Genomic DNA, 19,203 nt, shown 5'->3' on the forward strand with positions numbered 1-19,203 from the left:
AACCATCCAATATTACAGTAGCAATCATTTCCAAAAAAATCTTCTCCTTTATTGGGATCAGAAGGGCATTTTAACCATTACCACAGCATGTTTGATGCCAATAATTGTTAGCTTTGTGAGCCTCGGTTGTACAGGACCCTATTAAGTTAAATCAACCTTGTCATCTATTCATTTTGTTAGTTTTTAAAGGCTTGTCTTTTTTTCTTTCCTCTATATTGTGTTATTTCTAAAAATAAAGACCACCACGATTGAGAGTCATAATTTTCACTTTACAATAAAATACTAAGCTTTGAATATGTGTCCAGTTGCTATGAGTAATCTGATTGGTCAATTTGGCTTTAATGTGATTAGTCAGTTTAGTTTTGGTGACACGACTGAAAGAGGTAATGCAAACGTGAGATATATAAGGATGAGTAAAGGCACACTGTGAGTCATAATCAGTGATGAGAAGTATAAAAGTGGACAGGAGACAAGCAAGGCAGCTCAAAGAGAAGAAGGCTTTATGGGAACATACTCGAAAGAGACAGCACCAGTCAATCAGACACACAAGGATACGGAGGAAAGATGCGCGTAAAGCAAGAGATATCATTTATTTACATTTTTTTCTACTAATGGTAATACATGGCTAATAGTATTATGAGGTTTTGAGAATTAACTAAAAAATATTGGTTCAACTGCAAGTGATACCTCACTCAGCAGGATTCCTGTCCTGCACCTGATGTGGACAGAATAGGGCCATGATTTTCTAGAACAGTACATGACAAAAAAAATAATGAAGAAAAGGACTTAACCAATAGGCATTTTAGTTCCAACAAAATTAGTCCAGAGTTGCTGAAACAGTAAATATCACGCTTACTGTAAACAAACAAAATACCAAGAGAAATTGCTTCATAGTTGTCAAGCGTGTAGTGTTTAAAGCCACAAAAAGTTACCTGTTGGAAAGGAAGTACAGTAATCCCTCCTCGATCGTGGGGGTTGCGTTCCAGAACCCCCCGCGATAGATGAAAATCCGTGAAGTAGAAACTATATGTTTGTATGGTTATTTTTATATATTTTAAGCCCTTATAAATTCTCCAACACTGTTAACATTATTAGAGCCCTCTAGACATGAAATAACACCCTTTAGTCAAAAGTTTAAACTGTGCTCCATGACAAGACAGAGATGACAGTTCTTTCTCACAATTAAAAGAATGCAAATATATCTTCTCTTCAAAGGAGTGCGCGCGCCAGGAGCAGAGAATTTCACAGAGAGAGAGAGAGCGCGCGCGCTCGCGCCCGCTAAGAAAAGCAAACAATCAAAAAATCAGTATGTGCTTTTAAGTATGCCGAAGCACCGCGTTAAAGCAGCATTTTTTAGAGGTGCGTCCGTATCCTGTAGGCAAACAGCCTCTGTGCAAACAGCCCCTCTGCTCACATCCCCTCCGTCAGGCAGAGAGAGTGAGAGAGACATAGAAAAGCAAACAATCAAGCACTGCGCGGGAAGCATATCTTATATTATTGAGGAGTTTTAGTTAATATGTAATACATGCTCTGATTGGGTAGCTTCTAAGCCATCCGCCAATAGCGTCCCTTGTATGAAATCAACTGGGCAAACAAACTGAGGAAGCATGTACCATAAATTAAAAGACCCATTGTCTGCAGAAATCCACGAACCAGCGAAAAATCTGTGATATATATTTAGATATGCTTACATTTAAAATCCGCGATAGAGTGAAGCCGCGAAAGTCGAAGCGCGACATAGCGAGGTATTACTGTATTCCATTTACACTGTGCCAATGTGTGAAGCTGAAAAAGGGAAAAGTGGCTTAAATATACAGTGTCAGATTCTAAGATAGCCTAGATAGATCACTTAAGCAATTTCTAGTAAGAATTATACAGAGCTCTAGCAAGATGAAACTTCCACTACTGTACTTGTATATTAAGCAAAAAGAACATATCATTATGCTCTTAAATACTGCTCTTTATTCTTTGCAGTGACAACCGAAATGTGTTGGAACTGAAAGAAAATATCCTTTTATCCAGTAATAAATAGTTTACATAAGGGGAAAAATAATGTAACCTGGGTTTAGATCATATTAGATTAAAAAACAGTATCAATCATGATCAGTACTTAAGTTCTAAATTAATACTGGGTTAAAAAAACAAAAAAAACAACAGTACTTACCTACCACAGGCAATCTGTGTGACAACACTTCCCATTAATTCAAAGACCTTCTTAGGGTTTACTTCATGACTGGTAGTGTTATGACCCAACTGACCATATCCTCCAGCACCAAATGTAAATACACCGCCTTCCTACAACAAAGCCAAGTTGAAGAAGTAAAAAAAGAAATAGAAAAAAAGGACAAAAGTCTTCCTAAAATTAAAAAGCACACTCAACTGTTTAGAAGACTGACAACGACTAGCCTTTTATAGTTCATTACACTAGAAGAGGTTAAATCAGGCCAATATAGAGTTCCAATACTAAGCTCTATCCATCAACTGAAAAAGTGGTAACATGTTCTGATATTTAAAAGGTAATAAATAAACAGAACGTACTTCTCTGACAGAAAAATTTTAATAGGAATCAATTAACCAGTACAACGTAGGTAATACACAAACCACCAGAACTCAGACATGAAATTAGATTCTGCAATACTTCATTTGTTTTAATTTTCATTACATATCAGCAAAAACATTACTCCATCACCATTCAACAAGTAAAATTGTAGCTTTGAGAAGAAACAGTCACATATTAAATTATAACAGATATGACTGAAAAAGGAGTATCTAAACCTGAGAGTTCATTCATGTACAAAACAAACATATTCGGATTATGTTAAAAGGTCCCTGCCCTGGATAAACATGTTACAAATATAGATGGACAGTACCTTGGTAAGTGCAGCAGTATGATCTTCTCCACAGCATACGTAAATTACTTTCTGTGTCCTTAATGACTTCAAAAGTACTGGAGCATATCTATCTGCAGGAAAAGTAACCCTTTATGGTGAAACAATACATATCACATAGTATAAAAAGTCTGAAATGTCAATTTCTGAAACTCAACTTGATGTGAAAACAAAACTTCTACTAATAAACAAGGCAAATAAAGCAATATTCCAGTTGTAACAGAATAATAACCAATGTTTGTAATTTTAAATAATTAAGAATGTAAATTTTTAAATAAAGAACCAGAAGAATTTACCCTTATCATCATTGACACCCAGTTGTCCAAAATTATTGCGCCCCCATCCAAAGATGGCCCCTGAGAGCGTGAGTGCAAATCCATGGGCACCTCCAGCGGCTATCTGGCCAAAAGGAATACCAAGAAGGGATCTGATATGCTGTGGAGAAGATTGACTTTTTGATTCCATGCCCAATCCAAGTTGTCCATATTTATTCTGACCCCATGAGAATATCTTGCTGTCTAAAAAAAGACAAGGGAATTGTTGTAACAAAAAATTAAAAACTTTAAATCAACTAAGACAATTTGGCAGGTTAACAGCAAAAGAGAAATATAATGCAAAGTCATGTGGGTTCTTGCAGATCTAAGAACAGTTAGCTGGCAGAAAAACACCAGGAAGACACAGGACTATAAATAATGACCATAACTTGAAAATAGACCAAGAGACTAGTTATACCCTAAACAAATGTTAGCTATAAAATTAAAAGGATACATTTTGAACTGTAATATATCTCAAAAGAAATTAAACTCAACATTTAGGAATATGATGAGGAAAAACAGATGATATGAGTTGCGAAAAGGTTTTGAACAGCTTGAATAAATCTCATACCTCAAATTTCCCACCCTAGTACACACAACAGACACTACATCAGAGTAATGATGAAAAACACTTAGGAATCAATGACCAAAACAAAAAATAATAAAAATCAGGATAGGATTATGCACTTTACCTGGTTCAGATGACATTTAGAAAACAAAAGTGAACTGGAATGCGAAAATCAAAAGAGGTTTAAACACTGCTAATTTCAGAAACCAAAAAGGACTAACCTTTTGATAATGCAAGAGAATGATAGTACCCACAGGCTACCTGGACAATCTGGATTTCAGACAAGCTCTTGATGTTTCTGAGTTTAAAAAAAAAACAAAACCAACTTTTTTTTACCTGTGAACTTATTTCTTTTTCTTTTCAATTAAACAGACTGTATAGTACTTTGTTTATAGATCATACAGTAGGGGTGTGTGATATTAGCAAAAAATATCTTGATATTTTCTGTGACTTTGAGAACAATAATTAGACAATATTTTTGCATCCTTTAAAAACATGCTTGTGAAAGTCTTATTTAACTAGCTTGATGTTTATAACAGGCTATTAATTGTTGCTTACTAATGAGATTAATGAAAACAATAGTTAAGGAAAACAGGTCTTATTTATTTACTTAAAACTGAAGTAAAATAACACAAAAACATTAAAATCTCCAGTCAACATATTACTAAGATCAAAGCAAGTATGAGTAAACCATTTCAAAGTGGCCTACAGAATTTACCAAAAAAAAAAAACCCCACTACGAGACCAAAAAACTATTATAAGAGCATTTTAAGCAGACACTTATCCTTAATGTAAACAAGATATGAATCTAAAGGGAATAAAATACTAATCATAATTGAACTACAGGGCATGAACATGCAGTCTGGATAAACATAAACTGCTCTCCTTTAAGGTGAATTGTGCAGCATACAAGCAAGAACAAAAATGTGACATACAGTGCTGTAATATAGTGTAAAAATCCAAAGTTCTGTTAAATACTGCACAGAAAAAAACTACAGCATTTGTAAACAAGTTCTGTCATATATTGCACATAAACACAAAAAAAAAAATAAAAAAAAAAAAATACAGAAACCAGTCTGTTCACAGTATCTGACTTCGGAGTAGCATGGTTACCTGTTACATTACCTCCAGTGCTGAAAGCCCTCTTAGATGGGCTACTTGAGGATGGGATACACAGGTAATTATTTGCAAATTTTCACAATTTGAGGGAATGTACTTCTTGTGTTTTCCCCCACTTAGGTGGATTTACATCACTGTTCACCTCAGGTATCAAGTAACTCTCAATCTCTTTTCAATGGCAGTGTGCAGAGACTCGCTTTCTCTGAATTCCTGATTATTATTTTTTTTTGCCTGACACCATTCTAGATCAATTTCACTTCGCACATGGTGAAACAAGTTAGTTGTTGAGCTAGTTTGCAGATTGCAATCTTTTAAGCAACATCAGTTTTTAAAAGCCAAACCACCTCCATGCGAGTGAGGATGATTCATGTCTTGCAATTAAATCTAACAATGTAGATTGTGAGGCTGCTTATCCCCTGGAGCCATTTGCTCACTCAGTTTTAGGCAGCTATGCTAGCTTAACTTGTGATGCGCTATGTATGCATGTGCAGTAGTCTATCCTGTTAGGTTACATGAAACAGCAAATACGATGACTCTCAAGGTGAGTTTTTGATAGTTCTTTGCAAACTGACTGACATACTCGATAATCTCAGCTTACACATTGGTAAAACAATTAAGCTATTATCATGGATGATACATATTGCACACTCCTACATAATACATTGGATAATGCATGCAAGTTTATTAATTACCGACTTTGACATATTGATAAAACTCAATGGTATACATCTCCTACCTTTCTCTATTGACATGAATTCCTGGTTATTAGATGACATATCAGGGTATTGAATATTATTATAAAATATTCATGATGTACTAGAGTTATAATTTTAAATTCAGGAAACAGTACAGATTTGTATCATGCAAGTGTCCATGCCGAATAACACTTGGGCTGTAAAAGCACTAAGGACTCGTTTATACTGTACACGTTATGAGACAACGCTTCTTACCTCTGCACCAGCCAAGCAAACACGTCTACTTCGTGTCGATTGATATTTGGGCTTCTGTTTTTACATACTGACAGAAGCTCTAAACTGAACAATTGTTTTTTCCTTCGGCTATAAAAAAAAATTTAATAAAAGCGAACTTGTTTTGTTGCAGGGCAAAGAAACACATATTTTGCAGCACATGTGCATCCATGCCTATGTGATGCTATACTTCAAGGACTCTCACTACTAAAAGCAGCAAAATACTAATGCAGTACTTTTAATATTAGAATCCCTGAAGCCTACGAAAATATCTGTAACACTGGGCCACATTAAATTCCCTCCCACCTCCTCATCTGCACCTCTGGTTTACAAAGGTGTAATCAGCACTGGCAGAAGGTAGCCAGTTCATCCATCCCCAACTGAGGCAGCGGAAGTCAGACACAAAATTTTTACAGCTGAAGTCTGTGCATGTGGTTAAATGACTTAAGATACGGACATGAGAAAGGAAATCTGACTAACTAGTCTATACTTGTTTAAAAAACAATCCATTTATATAAACCTGAAACATGTACTTTGGCACACGTATGCATTCTTCTGCTCCTGATAACCCAAGCTGTCCATCAGATGCTAGACCCCAGGCAAAAACCTGTCCTTTGCCATTCAGAGCTAGGGTGTGAGCTTCTCCACATGAAACAGTTACAATATTCTGAGCATCCAGGGCCCCAACTTGTTCTGCAGAGAAAAAAAAAAATCAGTTGATCTGTTAGTGAATTGATCTTTATGCTGACCTTTAAAATATTCATTTATAACGTCTGAATGCGAAGAAAAAGGGAAAAAAGAACCTAGTGGCAATTCATAAACTGAGATGAGAATGCATTATAATAGAGGTTAGAAGATTAAAAAGAAGTAAAATTTAAAGCATGGTGTGTAGCCACCTTGAAACTCTGAAAAACTCCATTAGGTAGGAATGTCATCATCAAATGGACAAAAAAAAGGTTAATTTGTCTGGCTCAGATATCACAAGCAGGAAGAAATCAGGGAAAATTCACAAGCAAGTAAGCAAAACAATGAACAAAACTTTTCCATATACCCTTGGAAAAAAAAATCAGAAAGTTCAAAAGAAAATGAAATAAATAAAAAGTAGTATTAAAAATACTTAAGAATGGACTGATCAAGCAAAGTTACAGTTATAGGCTATGTTTGGTGATTAAAAGACATTTTTAAATGAACCACAGTTTCATTTAAAAATGTTGACATTACCCTGCATTTTTTACCCCTGAAAACAGTAACTTTTGAAAACAATCTCCAGAGCCATGTAATTCAGAAAACACTGGCTATGTACCACAATGTGGATAGGTGAAAACATTGACTCTAATCATGCTCTAATATGTTTGTGCTTATTACTTAGACCTTCCCTGATTTGATCCTGCCCATCACAACATTTCATTCCCTGACTGGTCATATTTTATGGAAGAAAACCATGTTCCAACATAGCAGACATAGAGGCGCCATGTTGTGTTGTTTAACTGCATGGATTTATATTGCATTTTGTACAGTTTGAATTCTGCATACTGTACACACATAAAAGTCAAATGTACTGGTTTCTATAGTTATCCAATATTCCCATGGCCATTTCAAAGCTTTTTCAATTGATGTGTGCCCACTGTCATGCCATATGCATTTTCAGTCATTTTACCACGGGCACAGAAACTTATGTAAAAGTTGTGAAAACGCTAGTGTGGATGGAAATCATTTCAGTTTAACTCATTTTTAAATCAAAATCATTTTTAAATCAAAATAGTATATAGTTTGAATACAGTTGTAGTTACCATTCCTTCATTTCAGATGCACACACTATTATGGATGATCTACAGGACAATGGCAGATGTGATGATAATGCTGATTAAGTTGTATAGGTCTTTCTTTTTTGCTTTCTTCAAAAATAAAGGAAGATGAAGAAGAAGATGTAGGTGGTGCAGAAGTAAAGGGATGAAGTGCATAGGGTAAATAATATATTGTTATTTGGAATATATACATTACATGTGTGTTTCTTGTCTACAACGATCTGTGACAATGTAGGATGGCAGGAAATGCAAGGCAAATGCTGAACACATACCCAAAGCAGAAACTGTTTCCATGTTATACTAATAATGACATGAAGTGTATAATGTGTGAAGACTTTAGTTCAAATATCAAACACATGCACTTTAATTCAAGAATGTAACAAAAGAAAAAACAATCATTCAATTTACATGTTGCTGTCAATGACTTAAAAACCCAAGCTCAAATGTCCAGCAACAGAAAGTTGATATGTATTCCTGGATGGTGAAGAAGTTAGAACTGCTGCCTTATAACCAGGTTCGAGTCATTGATAGCAATATGTACATTTTTTTTATTTGGTTATACTAGGGGGCTTAGCTCGCCAACCCCTGTGTTTGGTTAATCGGATATACAATTTTCATTTTTTTTTCTTTGGAATTGTTTCAATTTTAGTATTTGCACTTTTACTTTAAAGCTTCATTAAAAACAATATTTTTTGGAGACACATTGTGACAATGCAATGTACTGTATAACTGCCCATGAGTGACTATTGTTTGTTTCCCTAATAAATAATCCGATTTTTTTCTAATATTTGTCCCTGTGATTTATTGATTGTCATAGCAAAAGTTATTCTCACGGTAAACTGTAAACATTTTAATACGAATGGCATATCATGATCTCCTTTGGTGTGTAATGTTGTTCACGGAATATATACATTGCCTTTCTTTTTACCTGTTAAAATTTGCATCGCTTCTCTGTGATCATCAATATAAACCTGACTGAATTGTGTATTCTTTGAAATTCAACTTGTCGTTGCTTTAACTGTTGCGGGACCACAGATTCTCATAGCGTATGGTCTATTATTGTGTATATCTACATTTTGTGCATAAGAATGATGCGAAGACTCTACTCTTTGCCTTTTATTTCTGACCTCGATTTGTCCTTCTCTTTTTTTAATTACACCTGATTCTGATGGTTAATCACCTTTTGTTTTGTGGCATTGCGATCTTTTCTATCTTTTTGGTTAATCACCTTTTGTTTTGCGGCATTGCGATCTTTTCTATCTTTGTTTTTGACACTGTAGCGACTGACAGGATAAAGTGTCACAAAACTTTTACTTGAACAATCGCTGACTTTGTAACCCCAAACACAACTTTCTAGCACACTCTCCAACCCCTCATCCCCTGCATCTTGCCCCGCCCCCGCCTTACCGCATCAATCAATACCCCGCTATCAGTCTTCCGTCAATCAGACCGAACAGTCACTTAAAACCAAAACGGCTGCAACCTAGCTGGGACGCTACAATACTTTAGAATTTTACTGGTTTCATAATCTATCTGCCTTTTTTTCTCTCCAACGAACTTTTGGGTGTCTAATTAACGTGTCTAAAATACTGCAAACTATGCTGGGACCAATAACATGTTTCTATCAAAATTTGGTATTTTAAAGATGTTACCCAACCTTTTCATTTATAATTTCATCATAAATATACAGTATAAGAAAAAATATAAGAAAAACAATCTGTCAAAAAGCAAACAAAATAAAAGAGTTACAACATAGTAAGTATCAGATGACTGTATATATTAGTTTGTTGATATATATATATAAAAAAAGTGTAATCATAAATCGAAACACACTGATAAAAGTCTCAGTACTCAAAGCACTTGCCTGATTGTACCTAAGGTCACTTTTAAGGTGGTCAAAGAAACTATGGTTGAGCTTCCAATAAGGTAGGAGGCATCAGGAATTAATAGTAACAGTTCCATAGTTGGATTAAGCTGGCAAAACATTTTAAGACTCTAGTTGCTGGTTATGTCAATCTGAGGATGTCAGATTACAGAATTACGCATCGCAGGGTAGGATAAATTACTCGACTCTATAATGACTTTTCAGCTAAGTTTAAAATTCACAAACTATCACAAGTTTGGCACACATTGACAGGCAATTAACATGGTACCTGTCAGCTCTGGTCCCTTTACTAATGCTTTCCTGGTATGGTGACTTCATCCATAATTTCAACCATTTTTTATTCTTTTTCAATTCTGTTGTGATACTATAAACAAAAAACAGGCAGATGAGCCTCTCTTATGTTTGCACGGCCCAAAACACCAGCTTATTCCTCGTGGCTGCAATGTATACATTTAATTCCTCGTTGAGCGCTTATTGGTTTTCAACTCTTGAACATTCACAGGTCCGCCTCTGCGACTTAACACAAAAATCTGACCTGTTTGGTTTAGAAAGGGGGAGTCACAGTGTATATCAAAGTACACTGTTGGTGGTTCGAAGAGCATGACAAAACTGCCCTACTTAAGATAATCTATTTAAGATTATCTAAATAAAGTCTGTGACTGAGCAGTGCTTGAAAACAGCAATGTTCAAGCAATGAAGTGTAAATGGAACCTTTACACAGTCACTAGTTACTACAATGAAATCTGAAAACAGACTTGGTCCTGAATAAATGTTAAAATTTAAAATTAGGCACAACAAAGCAGAATCCTCAGGTGGAGGTGTTCAAATATTTTAAGTTATGTTTATGAGTGATGGCAGAAGTGACTGTACTAGAAACAATGCTTCTTCAGATTGCCAGGAACCAATTAAAGATGTATGTGCATTTTTACGAGGATGCTCTCTGGGCGCCTTTACAGGAAGTGTATTAAACACAGCTCACTGAGAGAAGATACTCTGGAAGGATTATATATCTCTACAGTTTGCGATCACAAAGGAATTTTTGGGGAAGGTGCTTTTAATATTGTCCCTTTAACATGCACCCAAACAAGAAGATGGAAAGACAAATTATGTTTTTATCAAGTCAAGAGAGATCACCTGAAAAAAAATGAGCCATATTTAATGCACACATGAAAGTTTCCAGTTTTCTCCCCACCAAGTACCCAATTTTTTAGACACTGGGTACAATCCCTATAATTCTGTTATATATAGTTTGATATATAGTAAATGTTTCTTTAAATTAAAAAACAAAATAGTGGGCTCTGAATGGCTGCACGTACTGAAGTAATAAAACTGAACAAACCAAGTTTCTGCTGCATGTGCAAAGACCTTAGTGACCAAATGCATGGGATTAGCCTAATCATCAAAATTGTTCCTTTTCTAACCACAGGAAGCCGATTGTGAGGGATTTGTATCAGCTTTGTAGCTTTTGTACATGATAAAGAGATGCTCACTGATAAGGAATCTCTTGTTATAACTTGCAGCGTAACACATTTTAAAGATTGTGACTGCTGTACATAAAATATGTAGCCAAAGATACTGTCAGACAAGCAAAAACATAATGATCATACAGAATACATTAGTAATAGGGAAAAAATTAGTTCACTGTATAAGGTATATTTCTTTATAATCTGACATTTTACTTAACTACTACTTATGCTGGCAACACTTTATTAACTCTAAGTAGCTAAGGTCAGTTCAGGTTGGGGAGCATGCACTGGTACAGCATGTTGCCGCAATCAGTACATGACGAAACAGCTAAAGATCCTGGTTGGTAACCCCAAAGGGCATACACATAGTCCAGTCCCACCCTCTGGAAATGACCATCTATCTGCTACAGCCAAGTGTTACGTGGGTGTCCCAATGGCCTGATCCAACCACTCGGATCCTCAACGAGGATCCTGCGAGCCGGATCGCTCTCTGGGAATTGCACCGCATGGTCGTAGTACCGTAACTGATGTTTCCTCACAATGCACGTAACATGCCTCATTCAGATTCTGTGAGCAACTGCTCATCTGACACTTAGTCAAATCAGTGCTGCCCAAGGATTCTCCGAAGAGACACGGTACCAAAGGAGTCCAGTCTTCAGCTCAGGTCACTGGACAGCATCCATATCTCTGAGCAATATAGCAAAACAGTAAGCACCAGGACTCTAAAGACTAAGACCTTCATACTTTTGCATAGATATCGGGAGCACCACAAACCCCATACAGTAATCCCTCCTCGATCGTGGGGGTTGCATTCCAGAACTCCCCGCGATAGGTGAAAATCCGCGAAGTAGAGACCATATGTTTCTATGGTTATTTTTATATATTTTAAGCTCTTAGAAACTCTCCCACACTGTTTATATATATTCTCCGTACAGTTATACAGTAAACCCTCGTTTATAGCGGTTGATCCGCTCCAGACAGATAAATGGATTTCCAAGAAGTAGGATTCTTTATTTATAAATCTAATATTTTCGCAGTTAGAGCATTGAAAACCTGTTTACGACCTTCTAAATATGGATTTTAACATTATTGGAGCCCTCTAGACATGAAGTAACACCCTTTAGTCAAAAGTTTAAACTGTGCTCCATGACAAGACAGAGATGACAGTTCTTTCTCACAGTTAAAAGAATGCAAACATATCTTCCTCTTCAAGGTGCGCCGTCAGGAGCAGAGAATGTCAGAGAGAGAGTATAGTAAACAATCAAAAATCAATAGGGCTGGTGCGCTTTTAAGTATGCAAGCACCGCGATAAAGCGGCGCAATGAAGGGATCAATGTGAAGGTAGCCTTTCAGCATTTTTTTACAGGCGCGTCCGTATCTTCTAAGCAAACAGCCACTGTGCAACAGCCCCTCTGCTCACACCCCCTCCGTCAGAAGCAGATAATGGGGCCAATCATACGTCTCCCTGATGGTACTGCATGATGGATAAGTATCTGCCTGTATTTCTCACAGAGAGTGAGACACAGAGAAAAGCAAACAATGAAAAATCAATACGGGCTGTTAGAGCTTTTAAGTGTGCGAAGCAGCGCGCGGGAAGCATATCGTATGTCATTGAGGAGTTTTATTTAATATGTAATACGTGCTCTGACTGGGTAGCTTCTAAGCCATCTGCCAATAGCGTCCCTTGTATGAAATCAACTGGGCAAACAAACTGAGGAAGCATGTACCATACATTAAAAGACCCATTGTCCGCAGAAATCCGCGAACCAGTGAAATATCCGTGATATATACTATTTAGATATGCTTACATTTAAAATCCGCGATGCAGTGAAGCCGCGAAAGTCGAAGCGCGATATAGCGAGGGATTACTGTATTCTAGTGACCTCATGAGTGACTAAGCATACCAATTTTTATAGATGTTTATAAGCTGTAACTTAGGACATTTTATTTTCATGCTGTGGAAGAAAACAAATGAATTTTGAAGTAAACAAATCCCTCTATAAATATTTACTTTATACTGCATTTTCTGATAAAATAATGTAATGACCTTGCAATCCTGTCTGGTTTTGAGCAGCCTAGTATCAGTATAATTACTGTAAACACTGTTTATATGCTAGTAATGCTAAATGGCTGATCAAGAATATTTAAGGTGTATTTCTTCTTTTACCAACCATCACACTGAATTATATTCTCCTTTAGTTAAGTGCTGAACTGGCTTTTCCTCTGGTTCTAAAGCTGATCAAGTGAACACTTTTGTATTTCTTACAAGTAAAATATACATCTTCTTTTCAAATCCATCACTTAGTGCTGATTGGTTTAACCTGTTACATACTAACACTTAAAACTGAATGCTTTATTACTTGTGTTAGACCCTGTAGTGATGTGTCTTACAATTGCAACACTAAGCAAATTATTAATTTTCCAGTTATCCAGTTATTAAAAATGTAGTATAATGTACTAATTCTATGATGAAAGTGATGCCCAATTTTATTCTAGATTTACCAATGCATCTCAGGGTGAAGGAAACAGCAACACCAAGTGGTTTAGCAGATACCTTCCTATAGAACTCCAATCCCTTTCTAGCCCATTTATCTAGTTCTGGGATGTGGAGAGCCAGTGCCTGTAAACTGTTTCTGTGAAAAGAAACTAAGGCCTATTCACTAATCAGAGGGCTGGTAGTGGTATCTGGGATCAGCTTGCCTGCACTTCACAAAGCAGTATAGCACTGCATAGTGCTAAAGTGGGGCTGTGGCAAGTATGGATGAGTGGGTTACCGGTTGTAAGAATTAAACGTGCAGAAATTCCAAATGGTTACACCATGTCAAATTCTAATTACTACTATAACTACTGCCAATTACTGTGCCTTTAAAACAAAAAATTTGCAATCCGTGCAGAAATTCCAAACGGTTACACCATGTCAAATTCTAATTACTACTATAACTACTGCCAATTACTGTGCCTTTAAAACAAAAAATTTGCAATCGCTAAAAACTACATAATCATGAACATATAGGAAGCAAATTGCAAAAAAAAAAGGCAAAACTTTAATATAACTATGACGAAAGTGGTTCAAAGATCTTTTACCCATTGAAAAGATGTGTTAATGAGAAATTTATTGAAAACACTACCTTACTGGCAAAGCATGCAGAAAGAAAGTTGCAGTGAAAGGGAGAAACAAATTGAATTCAAGTTAAGGGAATCTTTAAAGCAAATAACTAATTGTTTTTCAGTATGAAACCTTAGTGTTATGTAATCTTGTAAATATTTTACAGAGTATGCAGGGCTTGAAATTCAGCACAGAACTAATTAAGATTCCACAAATTCTAATTTTGATGTGTAATTTTTCTGTATGTATTCATTTGGTAAGCAATTTTTGTTTGTTGCAAGAATATTCAAATTTTTAAAAAGTTACTTATTTCAAATTGTGTCTAATTTGTTACTTAAAATTTTTTTTTATTGTACATTTTAAGATTACATGCATAGGATGTCGCCTCTCTGATGCAGTTGCTCCTGACTGAGGCATGGCACTCCTGCATTCAACAATGAGCTATTCTGCAGATCAGTGAAATTACACAGCAGAAGTCAAAGATGCAGGGCTCACTGTGCCATTTGTTCAAACTGAGCTTTAGAAGAAACTAAACTAAACTTTGATAAAGTGAAGGTTAAAAACAGGCTGATATATATGTATATCTCTGTGCTAAAAAGCTATTTAACATTTTTCAGAAATGAACTTGGCTTATTTACTGAATTTGTATTCAATTCCTCTTCCTGCTTTTTTTGATGAAACAACAAATTTGTGGCTTCACTAATACACATAATTGCCCGTTTCTTTAAAATATTTATGGTGGGCTGACTGCCTTTAAATCTGAATTCAGTAACACGTACAAACAAATCAGTAAGAAAAATCGGCAGTAGATATACTCATAGTAAAGGCTACAACCTACCTCTAGAAAGGAATTTTCATCAGAAAAAGGTGGACTTTGCAGGGCACCTTTCACTCTGATACAACAGTTTACCTTTACTCTCTCATAATGGTCTTTAACACTAGAATTACCAGAGCCTACGAAAAAACTCGTAGATCCGTCCCATCTTAAATCGCTTCTTAAAACCGTTCTCACCTCTCCGCCAGTCTCCTTTGTCCTGTAAATGTGCCGATAAAAACAAACTGCAAGCAGCCGGCTATACCATCCCCCCACCGACTCAGAACGTGCACGAACTTCTCCGAGCTCATGCCTTGATTATCTGGGAGTGTAGTGAAGTTTTAGAGTGGAAATAATAGATTGTTATTTGGAACACATGCATTTCATGTGTGTTCCGTTTCTACAGTAATCTGTGTAAACACAATGTTAAAACAGAAACTTTTTCATATTTTAGTCATAAAAGCCAAAGAGAAAATAAACACTTTCATAAAAGGTCCAAGACTTTTACAAGAGCTTCCGTGGCGTACTGGTAAGATTTTGTCACTTAAAGCGCAGCAAACTTGTTGTACTTCAAGAGATCCGAGTTCGATTCCCCGCTGGAGAAAACAAAAATGTATTTTTAACCTTCGCCTTTCTGCCTGCCTGAACTCCTTGTCTATCTATATAGTAATAACAGTAATTTTATTATATAGGAGTTTCCCTGTCTGCCTATCATATAGTGCCTTTCCTTCCTACCTATCTATATATCTATCCCCTTAGCTATTTTTTATATATCTATTATACAGTGCCTTCTCTGTTTATTTATATATCTAGTGCCTTCTCTGCCTGTCTGTCTGTCTGTCTGTCTGATTGCATATAGCGCTGAACTTACTGCTCTGTACTATTCTGTCCTCTGCATGTCCTGGAGTACAAAAGAAACACCACCATACAGCAACATGTGCGAACTGGCAAGATCGGGGAAAAACCACACGGTCACTGATTACAAACCGCAAGATGAATGAAAGAGACAATATATGTAAAAACATCACTGCACTAATGCAATATTATTTGAAAACGAACATCGTCAGATCGGGTTTGAATATGCGCCCGATCTGACGCTGTTCGATTTCAAATAATATCGCATGCACTGTGCGTTGAAACTGCTGCACTGAATAAGCTGACTTCTTCTGTAACAGCGTCAGCGTGTACTCAAACCCGATCTGACGCTGTTCGTTTTCAAATAATATTGCATGTACTGAACTATTTTAGAATACAAACATACATTTGATTTCAGTCAGTCTGTAAGAGCCAGTGTAAATGCATAATAATTGTAAAGGTTAGCTTTTTTTTTTTTTAAATTCAGTTCCATTCTCTCATTCGCGTTCACGATCCCCCCTCCCCCCCATCTGATATTGCTGTATTCACATAAAGACGCGCTATAACTCAAATGTGATTTATTTGGAGACGCGCTGCAGCTCAAATGTGATTTATTTGGAGACGCGCTATACTCAAATGTTATTTATATAGGGAAGAAAGTACAATGTCAGGTGCTCATTCAGTGTAATAGGAACCATAGCACAGAGAGCTGTGTACACTGCAACAAGAACACATGTCGTGAATGTAGGAAGGGTGTGTGGGAATTGTTAATATTTGAATGTGATGATTTTATATAGCACGGATCGGAAATCAGCAGGTCTTAGCATTGCACCACGCAAGCTGTCGTATCAACCGCCTACTGTAACTTGCTTTATTTTTTCTTCACTTATAGTCTAGAATAAAAGTGTACTTGTTTTGTTATACTTGTACACCAACATATGTTCCTGTGTTTGAGCGACACGGGCATGCTCAAAAAATAGACGTGTAATGCCACAAAAAGTGCACGCAGGCACTGCAGTTCAAGCATTGGTACGAGAATGCAGTCACAAGTACGCTGCAGAGCTGTAGCGCATCTTTATGTGAAAACAGCATTCTCAGATGGGGGGTAGGGAAGGATCCTGAACACGACTGAGAGAATGAAAAGTGAATAAAAAAAAAAAAACTAACCTTTACAAGTATCATAAATTACACCGGCTGTTACACACTGAAATCAAATGTATGTTTTTATTCTAAAATAGTAGGAATAAGAGTAGTTTACTTCAAAAAACAGAATCGTGTGGGATCGAACTCATGACCTTTTGAATACTAGTCAGCAGTTGATACCATTACGCTACCGTGGCAGCTGTAGTATGTATGTGTCAATGTGGCATGCTAAGACGGCTTTTTTCTGCAGTTATATTTTTGAATAAAAGCATACTTGTTTTGTTATATTTGTACCTTTTGTGAAAGTGTTTGATATTTGGACTTCAGGCTTCATACATTATATAGTTTATGCTTACATTTTGTCATTTACTACTACAATATGAAAAACGTTTCTGTTTTAAAAATGTGTTTAAACGGATTACTGTAGAAACGGAACACACGTGCAATGCGTGTACAGTATTCCAAATAATTATCTATTATTTCCACTCTAAAACTCCACTTCACTCCCAGATAATCAATCAAGGCATGAGCTGGGAGAAGTTTGTGCACGTTCTAAGTCGTTGGGGGGATGGAATAGCCGGCTACTTGCAGCTTTTCTTTTATCAGCACATTTAGATTAACAAAAGATGCTGGTGGAGAGGTGAGAACGGCTTTAAGAAGCGATTTAAGGTGGGACAGACCTACGAGTTTTTTTGTAGGCTCTGGTAATTCTAGTGTTAAGAAATGTTCTTTAGTTTTGGCGACAGTTCATGGTAATCTCAAAGAAAATGTGTTATGTTTTTAACATAATATATATTACTAATAACAATCATAGTCATTCTCAATCCCACTTCAGTTCAGAAAGCAAGAGTCTATTCTTGCAGTAGTGGGCACAATGCAGGAAAAGGGCTTGGTTAATTGCAGGGTCAACTTATGCACACATCCACACTCACACTAACACCATTTGACCAAATTTAAAAGGCTATGAGAATTTGCAACAAATACTGGAGTACCCTGAAAAAAAAGCATAAAGACTCAAGGAGAACATGAAAACCCCATTTAAACAATAAGGTGCTGGCTAGGATCTGTAAAGTAGCAATGTTAATCAGTCCAAACTACTGTGCCACCTAAGCTAAAAAAATTTTTTTAACTATATTATGATTAAATATCACAAATATCTTAAATTCACAGATTTCACACTTACAGTCTTAGGTTGATTGCTCAACTATCTTAAAACTGTAGAAAATTAAACTCTATAGGAAAAACAGTGTATGAATACAAAAAAAAAGTACATTTTTGTCACAGCATATTTTATTTTACATTCCTAGATTTTTTACTCAAATGATGCAATTTTTCCTCAAAGTCTGGCTTTTTCGCAAGATATATAATTACAACAGCAAAGATAAATTATTTGAAATAATAATTAAAACCTTTATCTATTGAAAATTTTATTAAACTACTATAAAATTTACGACCGTAGGTTGAATATTCAACTTAAAATTAAGTAAATATTTTAATGTACTTCTGTACATTTTTTTAATATTTTATTACTGTGGTAATGGTCGCAATGGGACCTGCAACGCAAGCATTATTAGGATAATTTAAATATACGTAGAATGACCAGATTCTCTTCGAATCGATAAGAGTCAAGTACCAACAAACACCCCCCCCTTCATAATTTCCAATTATTCTACTACAATTCTCCTGATCACATCTTTGATCCACATTAAGACTGCTAAATCATGAAGAAGAAGAGAACCAGCCAAAGGCAGCATATTACATACAGTCATATGAAAAAGTCTGGGAACCCCTCTCAGCCTGCATAATAATTTACTTTCAACAAAAAAGATAACAGTGGCATGTCTTTCATTTCCTAGGAACATCTGAGTACTGGGGCGTTTTCTGAAAAAAGATTTTTAGTGAAGCAGTATTTAGTTGTATGAAATTAAATCTAATGTGAAAAACTGGCTGTGCAAAAATGTGGGTCCCCTTGTAATTTTGCTGATTTGAATGCAAGTAACTGTTCAGTACTTATTACTTGCAACACCAAATTGGATGGATTAACTCATTACGCCTTGAACTTCATTGCCAGGTGTGACCAATCATGAGAAAAGGTATTTAAGGGGGTCAATTGCAAATTGTGCTTCCTTTTGACTCTCCTCTGAAGAGTGACAGCATGGGATCCTCAAAGCAACTCTCAAAAGACCTGAAAACAAAGATTGTTCAGTATCATGGTTTAAGGGAAGGCTACAAAAAGCTATCTCAGAGGTTTAAACTGTTAGTTTCAACTGTA

The 19,203-nt window shown here is 36.1% G+C and overlaps 1 protein-coding gene across 2 annotated transcripts in view; it reads right to left on the reverse strand.

Moving 5' to 3' along the window:
• The window catches only part of herc4 (HECT and RLD domain containing E3 ubiquitin protein ligase 4), a 136,173-nt gene that overhangs the window by 65,919 nt on the left and 51,051 nt on the right, over nucleotides 1-19,203 (reverse strand). For both annotated transcript variants that reach the window (XM_039735140.1, XM_039735133.1), the window contains exons 3-7: nucleotides 6,391-6,550; nucleotides 3,992-4,068; nucleotides 3,185-3,406; nucleotides 2,871-2,962; nucleotides 2,165-2,295 (exon numbers count right to left, since the gene is read on the reverse strand). In XM_039735140.1, the coding sequence (XP_039591074.1) occupies nucleotides 2,165-2,295; nucleotides 2,871-2,962; nucleotides 3,185-3,406; nucleotides 3,992-4,068; nucleotides 6,391-6,550 (682 nt within the window). The remainder of the gene's footprint in view (nucleotides 1-2,164; nucleotides 2,296-2,870; nucleotides 2,963-3,184; nucleotides 3,407-3,991; nucleotides 4,069-6,390; nucleotides 6,551-19,203) is intronic.

This window comes from Polypterus senegalus, chromosome 1 (genome assembly GCF_016835505.1).
Source record: "Polypterus senegalus isolate Bchr_013 chromosome 1, ASM1683550v1, whole genome shotgun sequence".
NCBI lineage: Eukaryota > Metazoa > Chordata > Cladistia > Polypteriformes > Polypteridae > Polypterus > Polypterus senegalus.